Source organism: Microtus pennsylvanicus, chromosome 17 (genome assembly GCF_037038515.1).
Source record: "Microtus pennsylvanicus isolate mMicPen1 chromosome 17, mMicPen1.hap1, whole genome shotgun sequence".
NCBI lineage: Eukaryota > Metazoa > Chordata > Mammalia > Rodentia > Cricetidae > Microtus > Microtus pennsylvanicus.
The window spans coordinates 32,382,842-32,402,174 of NC_134595.1; the positions used below are offsets into that span (position 1 = coordinate 32,382,842).

The 19,333-nt window shown below is 45.3% G+C and overlaps 2 protein-coding genes across 9 annotated transcripts in view; one reads left to right on the forward strand and one right to left on the reverse strand.

The window, feature by feature from the left end:
• Positions 1-1,140: 1,140 nt before the first annotated feature.
• The window catches only part of LOC142837060 (UDP-glucuronosyltransferase 1A6), an 81,222-nt gene continuing 63,029 nt past the window's right edge, over positions 1,141-19,333 (reverse strand). For 6 of the 8 annotated variants that reach the window (XM_075951894.1, XM_075951897.1, XM_075951893.1 and 3 more), the window contains 4 exons: positions 5,434-5,565; positions 4,730-4,817; positions 4,267-4,486; positions 1,141-1,986 (listed from right to left, as the gene is read on the reverse strand). In XM_075951894.1, coding sequence (XP_075808009.1) covers positions 1,689-1,986; positions 4,267-4,486; positions 4,730-4,817; positions 5,434-5,565 — 738 coding nt within the window. In that variant the 3' untranslated portion in view covers positions 1,141-1,688. Of the gene's footprint in view, positions 1,987-4,266; positions 4,487-4,729; positions 4,818-5,433; positions 5,566-7,788; positions 8,678-17,857; positions 18,731-19,333 lie in introns of those variants that run through there. The other 2 variants (XM_075951895.1, XM_075951890.1) reach the window with 2 other exon arrangements.
• Positions 13,101-13,826, forward strand: LOC142837065 (dnaJ homolog subfamily B member 3). Its single transcript, XM_075951898.1, has one exon. The coding sequence runs from the start codon at positions 13,101-13,103 to the stop codon at positions 13,824-13,826; it is 726 nt and encodes a 241-aa protein (XP_075808013.1).

Below are 19,333 nucleotides of genomic sequence, written 5' to 3' on the forward strand. Positions count from 1 at the left end.
AACTGGGCAGGACAGAAACTCAGACACCAAATATAATTCCTGGTTTATTCATGTATATGCTCCTGCTATGACATGACACCTTCTGCTACCCTCACCAAACTGAGCCAATGAAGGATAACTTATGAACCTCTAAGACTGTAAGTTAAATAACCTCTTCTCTTAATAAATTACTTGACCTGGGTGTTTCATTATACCATTGCAAAACTGACCAATGCAGAATATGTAGTGTACCTGAAATCTTTTGTGTGTATCTGTCAAAACAATACCCATTTTAATGAGCTTTCTATTACTGTAACAAATACCTAGTATATAGCAGCTCATGAGAAAAGGCTTATTTGGAGCTAGCTATAGACGTTTCCATCCATGGTCATGTGACCATGTTGCTTTGGAACCTGTGCAGGACAGGAGAACACCCAGGGAGAGTGTCTCAGAAGCTTCTTGTTCCATGATTGGGAGAGAACAAAGAGAGAGCAAAGGGCCTGCATGCCAACATCCCCTTCAAAGGAACACCCCCAGAAACCTAACTTTCTCCCTCAGGATCATCCTCTTAACGGCTCCACAACTTCTCAGCGGTGCCATAGGCCTAGGACTAAGCCATCAGCAAATACATCTTTGGAAAATTCAGAATCAAAACTATGGCAGCAATTATGTGTTTATCTAATTATTCTTTATCAATTAAAAACTCAGGAGCCAGATATCAGGGTAAGAACCTGAATGATCAGAGAAGCAGCAGCGAAGTGACCAGTGACCTCCCATCTCTTCCATTCCTCCACCTGAAAGGGGCTGACACAGAGCCTCTCTTAGCCCTGCCCTACATCTGTCTGTCTTCAGTCCTCTGGAACCTCTATGGTTAATTTTGGTCAGTTAGTAGCTCGCTCTGTCCTCTGATTCAAAACAAACTTTATTGTCAGTCTTGGAACATCAGAATGCAATACAAAGACCACCCAACACAGCAACAGTGATTTGTCTGCACTAACTGCGGAACTGTGACTGTATTAAAGAGCACTGCAACTACAGGTGGTTCTTCGCTTGTGTGCACGTACCGATGTGTGAATCTCTTTGGTTTTCAAGTTTGGAGTCACTATCACGTAGCACTCTTACAATTAGAGGATGTTTGACAATAAATATAACACCAGTGGAGAAATAATAAACACAATTTGTCTGAATTTATTAGTAAGTTCTCGGTTTGGGAAACACTACAGAAGTTGGACTTGCCTAAGAATATACTTTTGCTCTCATCAATTCCAGATCTGCTTCACACAAGCAATGATTATCATCTCCAACACAGTCTCAAAGCATCGTCCCCTCCCCCAGAGCTGCAAAGGCCACGTCGCCCACAATACATGAGCATGACAAGGAATGACGAGCACTGGAGGAGGCCACAGCAGTCCGAGGATCCAGGTGAGGAATCTATCAGCTGAACTGGGGGGGGGGATGACTGTGGGGCTGTCAATGACTACAGAGAGCCATTCTTTCCGAAACAGATGGCAAGTGTTGTCCATAGCTTCCCTGATGGGTGTGGTCAGCAATTAGATTGTTTTATTTAAAAAAAAATTGTTCTGAGTGTGAGATGTATGGCTGATTATTTCCCTAATAAAAACAAAATAAATTTAACACTGATTCTGTTTTCAAGTGTCAAACTGATTGAAGAATGGACTGATACCTCCCCTTCACTTCCTACCCACTTCTCAATGGGTCTTGGATTTGTGTGACTTCTTAACTCCCTGCTTTTTCCCAAAGCATTTCCGGAAGCCATAGGAACAACATTTAAAGACAATGAAGACGACGGTCAACACAATGGCCAGGAGGAAGCCAATCACATCCAAGGAGTGGTACTGGTACCAGGTGAGGTCATGGGCAGCCGGACGCAGGTGTGGCGCCCCCTTGTTCCTCATCACGTACTCCACCCAGAACACAGCCAGGTCCAGAGGCTCTATGGGACGGTCCTTGTGGAGTCTGGAGAGGCGCATGATGTTCTCCTTGTAACTGAACACAAAGTGGTTGTTAGTCTTGGAACACCTTGTTATAACCAGAAGAGCACACCCCGGACACACACTTAATCGATATTCACTATCTCTAACAAGGAGGAGGAGGGATAGATGGTGAAATGCAGGCAGAAGGGGAGGAAGGAGAGGAAAGGGTTGATGTGGGAGAGTCTTCTGTTTTGTGTTGATTTCATTGGTTAATAAAGAAACTGCCTTGGCCATTTGATAGGCCAGTCCTTAGGTGGGTGGAGTAGACAGAACAGAATGCTGGGAGGAAGAGGGAAGTGAGGCAATCGCCATGCCTCTCCTCTCTGGATCAGACGCCATGGAGCCAGCCACCAGGTCAGACATGCTGAATCTTTCCTGGTAAGCCACCACCTCGTGGTGCTACACAGATTATTAGAAATGGGTTAATCAAGATGTGAGAATTAGCCAATAAGAGGCTGGAACTAATGGGCCAGGCAGTGTTTAAATGAATGCAGTTTGTGTGTTGTTATTTCGGGTGTTAAGCTAACCATGCAGGAGCTGGGAGGGATGAAAAGCAGGCCTGCTTGCCTCAACACTACAGGGGGGTAAGGAGGAAAGAAAGCAAAACAACAACAAAAAAGGTATTTTATAAATATTTAAACTTTGTTTCCAATTTTTCACCTTTTAGTGATTTCTTTGTAGGAAATTATAACATCATTATGGTAAAATGAAGTAAGAACAACAACAACAACAACAAAGGAATCAGTTGCAGATAAAGGAGTAGTGTGGTTTGAATGTGCTGCCCACAGGCTCGTGTATAGGAACTTTGGTCCCCAATGCAAAGAGAGGTGGTGGAACCTTGAGGAAATGAGATGTCATTGAGACAGAGGATGGCCTTTGCTCCAGAGATGGACTCTGTCACCGTGAGAGTGGGCTGTGATCAAGCAAGGGTGCTGCTTATCTTTTGTCTCTTGCATGTACACACCCTTGGCAACTCCAGGTGTCTACCATGGAGGATACATGGTAGGTAGCAGGAGACCCTTACCAGATGCAGCTGCCCTGCTCTAGACTCCCCACAACTTCTCAGACTCTGAGCTAAATAAACTTTAACCCTCCATAGATGGTGTAATTCTGGGTATTCTGTTATTGCAACAGAAAACAGACTAGAGCGGCATGCCTAAAACGCTCTTACATACATATTACACGTAAGTATGCACACACGCTGCTCTTAGATTAAAACTACCACTGGCCATCATTTCTTCTTACAAACTTTTGTGGTATTGCTTTTAAGATTTAATTTTATTTTTAACTGTGTTAATATGTCTGTCTCTGAGTGGGTATATACACATGAGTACAGAGCCCATGGAGGCCACCAGGGGGCACCGGGTTCCCCCCAGAGCTGGGAAACAAACTCAGGTCCTCTAGAAGAGCAGCAAGTGCCCTTCTTAACTGCTGTGCTATTGTGCCACCTCCTTGCCTTTTAAATTTTTGCTTGGGGTTTTTGTTATTGTTTGCTTGGTTGGTTTTGTCTTAAGACAGAATCTTGCTACACAGACTCAGCCAGCTTGGAATTGGCTATATAGCCTTGAACTCTTCTTGAACTCATCACAATCCTCCTGTCTCTGTCTCTAAGTGTTTAGATTACAAGTGTCTGTCACCATGTTGGTCTTCCCATAGGTTTTAAATAAAATAGTTCCAGCAACCTTGAAAGCAATACACTAAGTTTCAAATAGAGACAAAGTGATCTCACAGTGTGCACGTGTATGTGGTGTGTGTGTGTGTGCACATTTTTATACTCATAGGCCATAACACAATGTTTTGTTCTGTCACTGACAACTTTATTTCTTTGAGACAAAGTCTCTCATTGAATCTGGAGCTAGACTAGTGGCCAGCAAGCCTAGCAGTTCTCCTGTCTTCCGTTTCCATGATGCTGAGGCCTGGCTTTTCACATAAGTGCTGGGATTTGAACTCATTCTTCAGGCTTGCACAGCTAGTGCCCTTGCCTATGAAGAGAGCTTCCAACTCCACCCCATGTGCCTTTTAATGGAATATTTTTTCTTTACAGGATCTTAGAGATGAGATGCCTGTTATGGTGACATTATTTTTAATTGAAGATTGTAAATCTAGGGAAACTAAAAAATTTAACAAATTCTAAGATAAAATATAAAGTCCCTTTACAAGTAGGAATAATGCCCACTTTATCTTGTGTATGAATCTAGATTTTTTTATGTATTTGTTGTGCTATTTTGTTGACTGCAAATGCTGTAGACACAAACACAAGCATGTTGCTTGTTTTTCTTCTCCTCTTACTTACCTCTTGTCATTGATGACCGCTTTTAGAGCATTTTCCAAATCATCAGCAGTCATTTCGAGAACATTCAGGGAGATCCCAGCCCCTCGAGTTTCCATGCGCTTGGCATTGTCCATCTGGTCGCCAAACAAGGGCATCATCACCATCGGCACACCGTTGCATATCCCTTCATAAATACCATGGGAACCAGAGTGTGTGATGAACGCACGAGTCTTTGGATGGCCTGAGGAGTACAACAGAGAGGGACACCAGGTTCTTCAGATGACAATGTCTAAATTCTGAAAAGCCCATAAGGACCATCATCTACGCGTGGCCATTGTAAAAACTCTGGGAGTGGGTGGGGTGGGATGATGTATGTGATGTGTCTCAGTCACCATCAATCTAAGCAATCATTTAGAACATTAAAGCCTGTCATTTCCTTAATGTAACTCTGGTTTGACCTACATGGCAGATGCTCCCAACCTACCAAGCAAATCATTTTGGGGTAGCCATTTTACAAGTATTGTGTTCTTCGCAAGGTTCGATGGTCTAGGTCCGGTATAGCGCCACAGGACCTAGTAGGGACAAAAAGCACAGGCTTAAAAAAAGAACACAATTTGATTTTTAAAATCAGCTAGACTAGCTAGAAAGGCCAGTCCTGTGAGTAAGAAGAACCCAGATGGGCTTTGCATTATGGGAGGTTTGGTGAATTGGAAGTCCCCAGGGCTCAAGAGCAGCATTGGCTCTTGATGCTAAAGCTTGGCAACTCGAGTGTGAGAAGCCATCAAGCCACCCTCAGTATTCCTTCATGTTTCTGCACTTCAAAGGGAAACTTTCTTCACAAGGCAAGTGGATGCAAAAGCTATCCAAGCAGGAACAAACAAAACAAAACAGCTTTTCGGAGAAACAGTCTTCATTGATGTGAAAAAACAATATCATGCTTATTTTTTTTAACAACATTCTCTCTAATACTTGGGAGTTTCCTAGAGAAAATGAGAAATCTGAGTGAGCAGACCATGTCATAGGAATACCTGAATAAATTGAAATAATAATAATATATGGTAATAATAATAATAACAACTTTGTGGAATGGCAGAGGAGTTCCACAACTCAGATTTCTGCATTTAGACACTGAGGTCTAGAGTTAGAGACTAAAAGCAGACATGAAGGAGTCTTGTAGAACCATCTTACCGTCTGAGGAATTCTGCCCAAAGCCTCGGCGATTTCCATAGCTTTCTTCTCCGGAATCTCGGAGACCATGGATCCCAGAGAGAAAATCACGATGCCATGCTCTCCAGAAGCGTTGACATAGGCTTCAAATTCCTAGAGCGAGAGGAGAAATTTCCAGTTCATCTCTTTGTTCTCACATCCCATGGGAACTGCACATATTAGATTACAAGATAGATACTTTCCTCTCATGAGAATCAGTAAAGGTATGTATGTAATAGACAAAAACCATCACAGCAACTCTGTCTCCTTGTCTCCTGTCAATTCAGGAGGATTTCTTGCTTACAGGGTTATCTGTGGGGGTTCCCTGGAGATGCAGAATCCAGATAAGGTGCTGATTTCCCATCAGAGAAAGACAGGCACATACAGGAGTGCACATGCACATGGCCATGCACCCATGAACATGACACACGACCATACACACATGCCTACCTGTGGCCCTATGCAGAAAACAGACATTAAATGGCATGGCAGTTCTCTCCGGCTGTACATAATTAATAAGCTAGCTAACCATCAAGAGTCTCTCAGATGGATGCAGATGTTTCCAAAGAGCATGAACAGCATCAACATGATGGCATGATGTAATAAGTTACACACAGCTAAAGGACTGCACGGAACACGGTGCTTTTATTCCTAAAACCCAAATATTCCTGGGCAAACCATGTCCTGACCCTCCCTACATGTAGACACAGAGAGGCTTCTACTAAGCTCTCTCCGGAACGTATCAGGATCCCATACCCTGTGCAGTCTTCCCAGGGGCACAGCCCTCTTCCAGCCCTCCGAAGGCCAGGCTCCTGCAGTCCACTGGACGTCAGAGCATTGTCACGTCGGTCTCACTTCCTGGGACAATCTAAAGACCAGGCTCTTCTGCCACTGTCCTGGATTTTGACCCAGAGCATCCTGGAGTTGGTTGCTCTGAGGCTGTTCTTTTCTAGGATCACATCACAGTTTTCTTCTTTCTTCCCCAGGCCCTTCTTTCCTGGGGACGGGCATCCCACATTCTGGGGCCCCTTGCTTTTCGTCTACCTCCTGATAGCGTGTAGCTCACCTACATTCCAGAATCTTTGCTCCTTCAAGACACGTGCAATCCTGCCGGGAAAGGCACAGTCTAGTTTGCCCTCCCGTACGCCTTTGCGTGCCTACTCAGCAGCCACCAGTATGTGATTAGCACAAAATCAGATCTGTAGGGTCATAAACCTTCACAGGCAGATAGTATGATTTTAACTGAGGCTAAACTGGCACACAAGTTTGTGTACAGAGGCCAAAAGAGTAAGCCACGGAGGCAAGATAGTCAATGGCTCACTCTGACTCAACTTCTGTGGGTTCAACAAAGGTGAGTCCTCTCCACTTGCTACAATATGCCCTAAACTTTGTCACAACATCACAGTCCTTGGGATAGCCAAACAGTGAGACAACATGTTAACTAGAAATAATCTTTGATCTCTGATTTATTTCTTCTAAACATGATAAATGCTTTGGGAAAAAAAAAGCCTTTTCTCTGGGGACAACCCCTCCTCCAGCTGGTGAGACCTTTAAACATTAATAATAATCTCTGCTGAGACCTGTGGCTTTGGTTCTGAGCTATGAACATGTTTTGCCTTCCCAGGATTCACTTAGACTACCTATCAGAAGCCCTTCACTGGAGCCAAGCACATGGACTTGAAGCAGGTCTGCTTATATGTTTGGTCTCTTCATTATCTTCACATCTCTGGCCTCCAGGATCTCCTTATTGGCTACTTACTTCAGACCCAACACGTATGACTGTGGTCTGTGTATTGCTTTCTCCCATTAAGACTATCTCTTGCTCAGACAGAGGGCTGACACCTTGCCCTATTAGAAGAGGCAGAAAGCTGCAGGAACTAACTTCCTATAAGAAGTTCTATTTAGCCAGGACCATAAAGGCAGTGTCTCTTGCCAGCAGTTATAAGGGTTAAAGAACAATTGCATCAGACTTAAGCTGCTGGTGCCCAAATCCAGTGCCCCACTCAAGGGCAAGCTTCATAATCCACAGCTGTGTTCTCTGAGAAGCGTTCCAAACACACGGTTCTTTTGACAGTTAATGTCAGTTGCATTAAAGCGAATTCCACATAAAAAAAAAAGCCCAAGATATAGTTTTCCAAAATACTGTGTACAAAGAAGGAAGTCAGGAGAGGATGCCAAAGATAGACAAATTCAAAACTGGGAGACTTAAGGAAGAGAAGTTAACAAAGGGAGCACTTGAAAGCATTCCAGCATGCTCAGTGAACTCAGCACATACCTATGGAAGGTTCCTTTCCCGGAGAGAACTCGGGCAAGGAGAGGCAGCGCTCACATACACACCTGAGATAAGGGCTTTTTCTGAAGGCAGTTTATACCACCAATAAAAACCATGTTGGGCATGATGGGCCTGGGGTAATCTCTCACAAAGTCGTTTCTCATCAGCCAGATAGACGCATAACTCAGAAGGTCCTTGACCGTCACCTCTTTCCGTAAGACTTCTGAGGCAAGCGGCTCATAGGGGGCATAGACCACATTGCATAGAAAGTTCTCTGACAAAGCAATGAGCATGTTCTTTACTCGCTGCGGGAAATTCATGCGATCTGAGTTTACAGACATACTCTTGGGCACGTAGGACAGTGGAAAGGGGCACTGGGTAGCTTCCAAATCCAGGCCGCATGGCAATGCATTCAAGAAGTAGACAGCAGGCAGTGCCAGAAACTGGGCCACAATGGGACCACAAGGAAGGAAGGGGTCTGTTAGCAGAGCGTCAAAGTGGCTTTCTTGCAGAGAGGCCATGAACTCGGCATTGGACAGTAGGTGTGAGCAGCTGGACAGGAGCATGGCAGAGTCCCTTTTGACTTTCTTGTATGTTTTGATCAAACGCAGCAGGAAAGGGTCTTCCTCAAAGACACTAAGCCCAAGTTCCACAATAGTGGCTATCATGTCTTCCTTCTTGAATGGCACAGGGTACTTCTTTAGAGTGTAAAAGGATCCTTCTTTGATGTGTAGTGAGACTTCAGGTGCTATGACCACTATCTCGTGTCCCTTCTGCTGGAGCTGCTGAATAACTCCAAGCATGCTGAGCCAGTGGCTGCCATCCATAGGGAACAGTAACAGCTTCCCAGCATGGGACACAGAGGGGCCAAGCACACACAACAGAAGGCCCACGAGAAGCAGAGGCGAATGGGAGCTCCAGCACGTCACAGTCATGGTACCTCTCCCTCCGGTGCTCTCAAAATGTCTATTAAGGCCTGCTCATGGTTCTTACACAAAAGACATTGTGTAAGCAGTTAATGTTTGACCGTGTCCCATGACTAAAGCTGTCAATTGACTGGCAGAGACCATAGAACATTTGCTTTTCAAGATGAGGGTGGAGCTTTCCGGGGTTCCTTAGAAGATAACGGCTGTTGGAATGGCTGCAATGTCTCTCCCAAATCATGTCTTTGAGTGACTATAGCGAGCAAACCATCTCTGGCCACTTTGAATTCATTAAATTAGCATTTATTCATAAGTCTGAAAGGGTTACCAGGAAGCGTCAAAGCCTGGCACCTTCCCAAGAATAAAACGGAAAGTTACTCAGAAAGTCTTTTGGAAAGAAAGGAACCGAGAAGAGCTGAAGCTCCGCTTTTATCCACAAAAGCCCTAAGAAAGCTCCCCATCATTCACTCGGGGCTCCTCTTCACCACTTTCATCACCTTTCAAAATGTGTGTGTGCGCATGAGTGTGTGCCTGTCTGTGTGTGTCTCTGTGTGTGGCATGTAGTCCGGAGGGTAACCATGAGTATTATCTCTCAGAGGCCGCACATTTTGTGTTGAGATAGGCTCTTTCACTGGCGTAGACCCTTCCTATTAGGTTAAACCGGGAGACCACTGAGTCAAGGAAGTTTCATTTCTCTGGTTCCCTAACACTATAAGCATGCCCCCACCATGTCCAAAATTTTCATACAGCTTCAGAACACTTGACTAACTGAGCTAGCTCCTTCACTGGATGTTTTTACTTCATACTGAATGAATTTAGTACAATGCTGGGTCTCAAGACTGCAGCTAAGACCAGCGTTGATGAGTGTCCTGCCTTTCCAGGACTCAGGCTCTATCAAGAGAGTCAGATCCACAGCTCGAGCTAAGAAATGCGGTCCATTGAGAGTGCAAATGAATGGAGCCAGGCTGGGGTAGAAAATGACAAAGACAAAGTCATATGAGTCTTCTCCAAGAGCAAAAAAAAAAAAAAAAAAAACAGAAAGAGAACATATTCCAAACAGAAAATCACAGTACATAAAAGCAGAAGGATTTCCCTCATTTTGCACACATACGGAGGCCAACAGAAGCAAAGACATTTGCCAGAGTCCTTGGCAGAGCTAAGACACAGGCCCTAGTAAGAAGTTGAATGAAAAACTGTGATCCTCAAGGTCATGACCCCACCATGAAGAATGGGGAAAAGGCAAAAGATAGGACTTTGAGTCCAAGGAAGTGTTCAAACAGCACTGTCTGGGGCCCTCTGAGATGAATGAAGAACTGAAATGCCTCCTGAAGTGGCAACCAGAGTGTGAGCAGAACCAGCCTTGTGCCGTTCCTGGGAATCCACTGATGCACTATACAGTCCGAGGAAGGAAGCACAGATCCCAATACCGACCACAGTACTGGTCCTTCATGTATGGTGTGTGTGTGTGTGTGTGTGTGTGCTGGGAATAACAAGGAGAAAGAATTTAACTTTAAAGCATTGGTGTTCTAGAGTATAGAGCTGGCAGAAAACCTCTCATTCGGGCACTTAAAGTCTCTATTCCTGGGCCTTCACCCTTCCTCAGCAGAGTCCCAGTTTTGCTTTTGTTTTTGCACAGACACACACACACACACACACACACACACACACACACACACACATGCACACATGCACTTTGAACTCTTTCCCCACGCTCAATCATTCCATCACTCTTAATTCTCAGTAAGCAGAAAAGATGTTGCAATCCCTTTGTTCTTTGCCGAGCATTTAACTGAAATCCCAAAGCTCACAATCCAAGCTAAACTTTAGGATCAGTAACCCTGGGAAGCCCCATTTCGCAAGAACTCACCCGCAGCTTATGTGGAGCAAAGAGCCCATAAACACAACAATGCTTTTATGGCTCTGTTCCTGTCTTTACTCAGAACCTTGAGCATTTTCATTTAAAAGTGCCAGAGATGGAACCCAAGGCCATATGCAAGGCAGACTGTGTACGGCTTCAGTGCATCCTGAAGCCACTGTGGACCTGAATGGTTAGGGCCCCAACCCTACCCTTAGCCAGGGAACACTGCTCACTGTTCTAAATGCAAGGCAATCTATATTTCTTATTACCAACAAGAAGAATCTCTTCAAAGCAATCCAGTAATAAATCTGTCCTGGAGCATGAGCAGACCAAACATATTTCAAACCCCTTCCTTCAGCAACATGCATGAAACATGTGAATTCTACTATGTTAGTCCCAGAGCCAAAACTCAAATGACCAATGGCCGGTGCCTGTGAGGAGGGGTCCAGGGGTCAGAGAAGTACCAAACAATTACAGCGCACAGCAAGATGTGTTCTGCAGGCTGAGAAAACAGAACACAGCAGCAATGTGGTCCTACTTTGGAGGCCCTTGAAGCATGTGGTGTCTTTGAAAAGCCCCACTTTTCAAGTGGAATTTCTTTTTAAGCTGGAGCTAGAAGTTAATATTCCCACTGGTGGGACACCTGGCTCCTTTGAGGGAACAATGGAGATTCACACTAAACAAAGCACACAAGCTTGCCATCCTCCTTCGGATGAGCTCAGGACCTTCTAGAGGGAAAAGGCAGCTTTCCTCAAATCTCTGCAACATTTTTCTCTATCCTGTCTCTCACCATCTCAAAGTTCACACAGTGGTCCGTAAGCTAGACAAAGTCTAAACGGATACATTCCTCACAGACAGGCGTACAGCTTCGGAATCACGATCTCAGCCCAGATGCCAGTCCAAAGTCATGCATTCAGGAACTATCTTTGTACAGACGCCATCTTCCTTTACTAATACTTAAGTCAAGCGCTCAGTCTCTCAGATCCAGCTGCCATGATCCTATTCCAGAGCTTCAGCCCCTAGGTAGTTTACTATATCAGTTTGGCCCACCATCCCATCCCATCACTGCTTCTGGTGCCATGGTCAACAGTTTCATCGGGCCCACAAAAAAACTCAAATCCTTTAGCCTTGCCCTTCCTTAGACCTTGGTTAACCTTTTGAAGATTATTTCTTCTCTCTAGCTCTTTTGCCCTTTCCTCCTAATCAGGTTTCTATCACGATCTCATTACCAAGTGCCAGCCTTTGGTAGGTTCAAGTTCAGTCACTGAGTGTGACATGAACTCCAATGACTCTTTGGGTGCTCTAGTGCTACTGGTTAGACCTACTGCCCTTCATGATAGAATCTTCAAAAGTTCACTGGTTAATCATTTCCCCTTAGGACCAAGTAACCTTTATAGATGTATGCTGCCTCACAACTGATCAAGTCAGATAATATAGTGTTCAAAAAAATCACACACACAAGGAAGTGAGACAACACAAGTTTTAAGCAAGGACAGAAGGAAACCCATAGCCATGATACCACAGTTAGTGGAAACAACATCTCACCTAGAGGGCTACAAAACAGTCCACAAGTTCTAATTATTCTGTTCATGACAACAATGGCTCTCCAAGTATTAGCTAGGGAACCCTGGGAACTTTTCAAGGGAATGTCAAGACTATTTTCATCCACGGAGATACTGACTTTTTAAAGATCTTTTTTCCTCATAAGCATATGGTGGAGTTTTCTAAAGGCTACTCCCATGCGTGAGATCACAGTAGATTGAAGGCAGAAGCCGGAGAATCTAGCTTTATTAAGCCCAATGCTGGAGTTATTTAAAGAATATAAACATATCCCACCCTTCTGAGTTTTTGAAGTTATTTCCTCATAAGAACATGATTTATGTTAGACTGCAGCTAACAGATATTGCTTTACTTTCTTGTGATCTGAATGGAACTAAGTCACAGAAATTAGAACAAAGGGTCCTGAAGCCAAAACATTTGAGAACCTCAGTTTTTCACAAACCACTGTCCTTCAGAGTCAGACAAAAGTCACTTCTGTCAATTTTCCTATCCTCTTACCTGGCTAAAGGAAAGTTGACTTGGGGCAGGGCACAAAAACCCATTTTTAAAAACTGGCCTTGGTGAAACACATTCATAAATCCACAGCGCGGGATGGGGAGGCAGCAGGGCATGATTGTGAGTTCAAGACTAGCTTGATCTACACAGCTGAGAAGAGAAGGGAGAGCAGCTGCGGCAGAAGGGGAGAAAAAGGAGAGGTAGGAAGGAGGAAGGGCAAGAGGGAAGAGAAGCTGGAGGAGGAGGAAAAGGAAGAGGAAGGAAAAGTGAAGTAGCGCTTTTCTATGGCAGCCAGAATCATGGCCTCTCCCCTAAGTTACCCTTTGTTCTTCATAACAGACCAACAAACCAATCAGCATCACTGAGCGTCACTGGGCGCAGACCCAACCCTGGAGCCTTTTATTCTGATAGGCTAAGGCGCCGCCCGCCCCCGCCAATGGGCGGCGCCCACGTCACAAGGGCGGGCGGCGCCGGCCGGTAGGGGGCGTTCAGCAGCCGCCAGCCGCGCTGCAGCGCCGAGGCCGCGGGCCGGCCAGCCGCCATGGTGGACTACTACGAGGTGCTGGGTGTGCCGCGGCAGGCCTCAGCTGAGACCATCCGCAAGGCGTACCGCAAGCTGGCACTCAAATGGCACCCGGACAAGAACCCCGAGCACAAGGAGGAGGCCGAGAGGCGGTTCAAGCAGGTGGCGCAGGCCTACGAGGTCCTATCGGACGCCCGCAAGCGCGAAGTCTACGACCGCTGCGGCGAGGTGGGCGAGGTGGGCGGAGGCGGCGCGGCCGGCAGCCCGTTCCACGACGCCTTCCAGTATGTCTTCTCCTTCCGAGACCCCGCTGAGGTCTTCAGGGAGTTCTTTGGGGGCCGCGACCCCTTCTCGTTCGACTTCTTCGGAGACCCGTTTGATAACTTCTTTGGGGATCGGAGGAGCTGCCGAGGAAGCAGAAGCCGAGGGGCCGTACCCTTCTCGACTTCCTTCACCGACTTCCCAACTTTTGGGGGTGGCTTTGCTTCGTTAGATACCGGATTCACATCCTTCGGTTCTCCGGGAAACTCAAGCCTTTCGTCTTTCTCCATGTCCTGTGGCGGTGGGGCGGCTGGCAACTTCAAGTCGGTGTCAACCTCCACCGAAATAGTTAATGGCAAAAAAATCACCACCAAGAGAATCGTTGAGAATGGTCAAGAAAGGGTGGAAGTGGAAGAAGATGGAGAGTTAAAGTCCCTGATAATTAATGGCAAAGAGCAGTTGCTTCGCATCAATACTCAGTAAAGACATAAAGTGCGGTTTAAGGACTATCAGGACTTTTTTTTTTGTTTAAAAGCGTTTTCAAGGGAACTCTACTTTCAGAACATCTGTATTCAAGACATTCTATACAGTTCATGCGGGTGCCTCTTATTGTTGGGACTGCAGGGATAGGACCTCTCTTGGTCTTTATGCCTGTTGTAAATATATGTATGCCTTTGGCACTCATTAAACGTAATCCTGAGGCAGACCACCGTTATGTCTTAGTGGTAGGAAACACTGTTCACAGCACCTAAAGCCACACAGTGTCCATTTTGTTGATATTTCGACCTAGAGAGCTTTCTATGAAGTGGAAAGCTCCACTTCCCCTCACTCACACTGTGATGAAAGATACTGCGTATGTTGATGATTTAGTTTAAAATACATCGAAAAAGTGGCTTTTAGTTTACCTACAATGATACTGATATAGGAACAAATTGACTACTGTTTCAATGTAAGGCTAAAACCAAGCCTTTAAAAGCAGTTAAGTTGAAGAAAGTACACTAAGTAGATTCTGGTCGCTGCTGCAATGCATTACCATGAACTTGGTAATGTCTATCACAGTTATTCTTCCCAAGTTTTGTAGGATCGAAACCTGAAATCCATTTTAGTGGGCCAAAAAAGGAGGGTTGCCAGGACCGTGCTCTCTGGGGGTTCAGGGCTGCATTCTATCAGTCAAGGTAAGTGCTCAACCCTAAATTTGTTCTACAACAGTGGAAGATGCTGGAAGTGAAAAGAAGTGTTTTTTGGAGGATAACCAAGCGTTTCAATTTCCATATGTAACATATATATAAATATGTATGTTCCAGTAGAGTCCATTCTGTTAGCACAGGTGGGTGCTTCCTAGTCAGATCTGGCAGAAGATGGTTGCCCTTCAGAGAGTCCACCACAGAATGGTCTTCCTCACTCCAGTGCCCTCTTTGAGGACTGCACAAGACATGGAAGTAAAAGGGAACTGAATGGGTTTAAATTGCCACACTCTACCAAAAGGGCATGGGACCTAAGCACATTATTATAAACCAAGACTCTATAAATAGGTTGGATACCCAAACTACCCCGAAAGTGTAACCTCACGCAGTGAGTACATAGCAGAAACACGAGATTCAGCACTGTCTCCTCCCCCCACCCCCCAGGGCACACAGAGCCTTTAGAAATCACACAATGGAATAGTCACTGCAGAACTGGGGTAGCTGTTTTCTACCCAAGTCAGGCTAACTACCAGACTTGAAACAGATGTTTTCAGCCTAAGAGCTAATGAAAAGACAGTCACTGAGGGCTGGGGAGATGGCTCAGGGGTTTTGGTGCTTACTAGGCAAGCATCCCCAGAAACCCACATAAAGGTCTGGTATATGTGATAGTCCTCAGAAGGCAGAAACATGGGATCCCCAAAGCCATATTGGCAAGCTCTGATTTTTTTTTTCTTGAGAGACCCTGAATAAGGTGGACAAGTAATGGAGGATGATCTCTGCCATCTGCCTTGGACTTCTGCATGCACACACCACACACGTGCACACCACATAAAAACGAGGGGGAAAGTCACTGAGTAACATGTTGGTGTGGATTTGTATATGAACTGGTAGGAGGTATCAAGGACTTGAGGAGAATGAATGTATCTGTGATGGTTACATGTGGAAATCACCACCCTAGTAGGACAGAATGAGTGGGTCTGAAACCACATAGTTGAAGAAAAAGCTTGAGCAGAGAGCCCATGGTAGGCAAAGAGCCTGGCACAGCAAGGTCACTCTGGCTAGTTTTAACAGTTGAGAGCAAACACAGGAATCAGTATTCATATATCCTGGATTAATGGTCCAGGATAAATGCAAAGTTCCTGGCTGGACTAGAACTCAGTATGTAGGCCAGACTGGCTTTGAATTCAAAGCAATCTACTCCCAAGTGTGGGAATTCACAACAGCATGCGCCACCAGACCCAACTATAAGATAGGTTTTGTAATGAACTGTCAAGCTTGAGAATCTCTTCAAAAATTGCTCAGTCTCAAAACACTTATGCAGACATGCCTGTGGAAGGTCATCTTCTAAGGGAAGTTTTGTCATAGTGGGCACAAGGCATTTCCTGTGCAAAGAGGAGCCTCTTGAATATAGCATAGGATCTATAAGAGCACGTTCCTGCACAAGCCTGACAACTTGACTTAGATCCTTGGAACCTATGGTGGAAGGAGAGAACCAGCAACCGGAAGTTGAAGTTGTTCTTCACTGCCACATGAGCAGTTTGGAGCATATGCACCCCCGGTCATATACACACGTACATCTCCCCTAATTCTTCAAGGCATTCAGATTGATTAAAGGGGATCCCCTCACTGGGAGAATTTTCTAGAATGCACCAGACAAGGAAGAGGAAGACAATGTAAAATCCAGAATAGTAGGAGGCCCTCTTCCATCTAAAACAGGATCAAGAATTCCAAATGCCAGTCCCAGTGGCTGGAGGTTTACACACAGTTATTGTAGGTTTAGCTTCGTCAACATGGATGGAAGCATTTGGAAGAAAGTACACTGCCTTCAAGTAACCATCGCCCCTTTGATTTTATGTTGCAGCCTCCAAGCTAGAAGAAAGGGACCTTCTCCATTTTAGGAAGTCATTTATCTGTATCAACTTGTTTCCAGAATTTCTACTTCCACATTTTCATCAGTTCTTTCTCCTCTCTCCTTTACCCTCATCTTCCTCATGCCTTCTTTCTCCTAACCCCTCTCCTCACTCCCTTCTTCCTCATCTTCCCCTCTTCCCCTCTTGGGTTCCCACTGTGTAAACCAGTTTAGACTCTCATTATGTAGCCAAGGATGGGCTCATAATCTAGCCTCAGTTTATAAAGTGCTAGGATTACAGACCTGACATCTTAAACCCAGATCACAGGTTTTCTCCTTAAATACAAATTCATTTATCTTCCTTAGATCTCCATTAAACCATTTAGTATAGTTTTAATTACTGTCAGACAAGCTGACGGGACTAGGAAATAGCCAGTGACCTCAGGACTAAATGTACAACTTATTCTCCATCTCTACACTATGATAAAGTAAAGAAGTTTTGTTATAGTAGACTTCTCTAGACTATTTTTCTTTTAGTTTTCTACATACAACATTTGAAATAGACAATTTAGTCCTATCATGGAAAATCTACAATCATACAGTGTCATGGCCACCCTCGACCCGCAAGGATGACGCTACCACCGGAGCTCTTCTCACTGCAGTTTTATTCCAGGACTTTATTCACTTTCTCTCTCTCTTCCCCTCTCTCTCTCCTTATTTCCTCTCTCCCTCTCTTCTCTCTTCTCTCTTTAACCTCTCTCTCTGGGCAAACCTCTCCCAGCCCTTATGTAGGCATGGGCTGCCAACCCCGAACTGCCAGGTGGGCACTGCCCATAGGTTCACGCATATGCAGGCAGCTGATAATCATTGCGTGATCATAGCATAGGTCAGGCCTTAACCATCTCAGGAGTTGATTATACATCTCCATCAAGTGTGACACCACGCAGCTCACTACAATACAGTAGCTGCTCACTTACACATCAACTATTGAGCAATATGTGCCTAGTCCGATTGATCCTATAAACTCATTAGCTTGCTTCCAGGTCTGTTGAGTGCTCAAGCGTCCTATGAGTACACACCCATTTCATCCCTGCCACATCAACAACTGCCATTCACTGATTCCTTTAACCCTCAAAAAAATCTGAAAGCAACACCCCCTCTGATGGGTCAGGTCACAGCTTACTTTCTCAGCAACTGTGCAGACTCAGTACACTCGATAGGAAAGCCACGTCCGGATACATGGGCAGTCCCAGCAGAGTTCCGCTACAGCCCCTCAGTCCCATTGCCTTCACCTTAGCCCTTAGTCTTCATCGTGGCCTCTGAAAATCTAGAGTATAGCGCTGTGGACACATTAATAGGTGAATGTAACTGAAACATCTTAAGAGAGAGAGATAACTTTGGACAGATGAGCAAATAAGCACTTGAAAGTAAAAAAAAAAAATTTTCCTGGAAAATTCTTGTGATAAAGGCAGAATACAGACCTGATGGAGTGGCTTCCTGTTGGCACAGTTTATGCCCCCAATGAAAGCCATGTTAGGCATGATGGGCCTGGGATAGTCAAACACAAAGTCCCCTCGGAACAGCCACATGGATGCATGGCTGAGAACCTCCACCAAGGACACCTCTCTCTGCAGAAGTTCAGAGGCCAGACTTTCATAGGGAGTGAATGAGACATGGCAAATGTACTTCAAGGCGAGAGGGTACAGCATGTTCTTGACTCTTTGTAAGAAGCTCATGTGGTCAGAAAGTCTTGCAAGTAGCCTTGGAACATATGAAGAAGGGTTTGGACACTGTGTGCCCTCATAGTCTATGTCGCAGGGAATGGCGCGGAGAAAAAACACAGCAGGAATCTGTAGGTACTTGGCCAGCACAGCCCCGCAGGGAAATACAGGGTCCGTTAAGACCACATCGAAGGAACTGGAGTTCAGGTGCTGGATCAGGGTCTCATTGTGCAGTAGAAGTGCACAAGAATTTGCATAGAGTTGTGAAAATTTTCTTATACCTGCCATAGTTTCAAAAAACATCTTCACAAAATGTTGTGCTTCAAAGGCCTTCTTAGAGTTGTCCAGTATGTTCTGCTGATACTCTTCCTGGGTGTACGGAAAGGGATAGGTCTGGAGGGTAAAGAAGTCCTCTCCTTTGATGTACAGGGTCACATCTGGAGCCAGGACCACAATCTGGTGGCCTCGGGCATGGAGCTCCCTGGTGACATCTTTCATGCTCAGCCAGTGGCTGCCCTCCATTGGAAACACCAGCACCTTTGCACCTTCAACCCAGGGCAGGGCACACAGCAGCAGCAACAACCCTGAGAGTCCTGTGTCCATCTCCCCAGAGGCCCACAGCCGTAGACTGTGCACACCCTGTGCCTCCCTCATAAGTTTATTCCTCTTCTTATAACCAGGCCACCTATCACTCTGCATACCATTGGGTAGTGCAGTGCCCTTAAGTTAATCATTACGGAATAAATCTCAACCTACCTTTCACTAATGTACCCATCTACCTGCCTCCACCCAGAGAAAGTTAAACCTCGCTTTTCTTGCCTAATAAAACCTCCCGTGACATGCTTTTCTCTTCCTAGGGCATACTAGTTCACTTCTTGTTTTCCTCCAGTTCCCCAAACAAGGCGCTGGGCACCCATTTCTTTCATGACCTGGACTTTTAGTAAGTTGCCATTGAGCTTGGAGCAGTCCTATCTCCCAAAACCTTTCTGCTGGATAAGACCTTACTTCAATAGCTCATTAACGTCTCTCCCCCAATTCACAAGTAGCAGTCAGCGTATCACAGCATACAGAACACTGCAAAGCAAGGTAGACCAAAGCAAAGACGATATCCCTTTGCCATGGTTCCTATTCTTCACAGTACCAGGAATATAAGGATCAGGGAACATGATTTGAAGTGGCTGACTGCTGGCAAAGATGGGAATGCTGGAAAGATCTCAAAGTCAAGACTGAGGATCT

Bases quoted from the DNA above. Each gene is read 5' to 3' on its own strand.
- LOC142837065 (XM_075951898.1), top strand. From the start codon at position 13,101: ATGGTGGACTACTACGAGGTGCTGGGTGTGCCGCGGCAGGCCTCAGCT.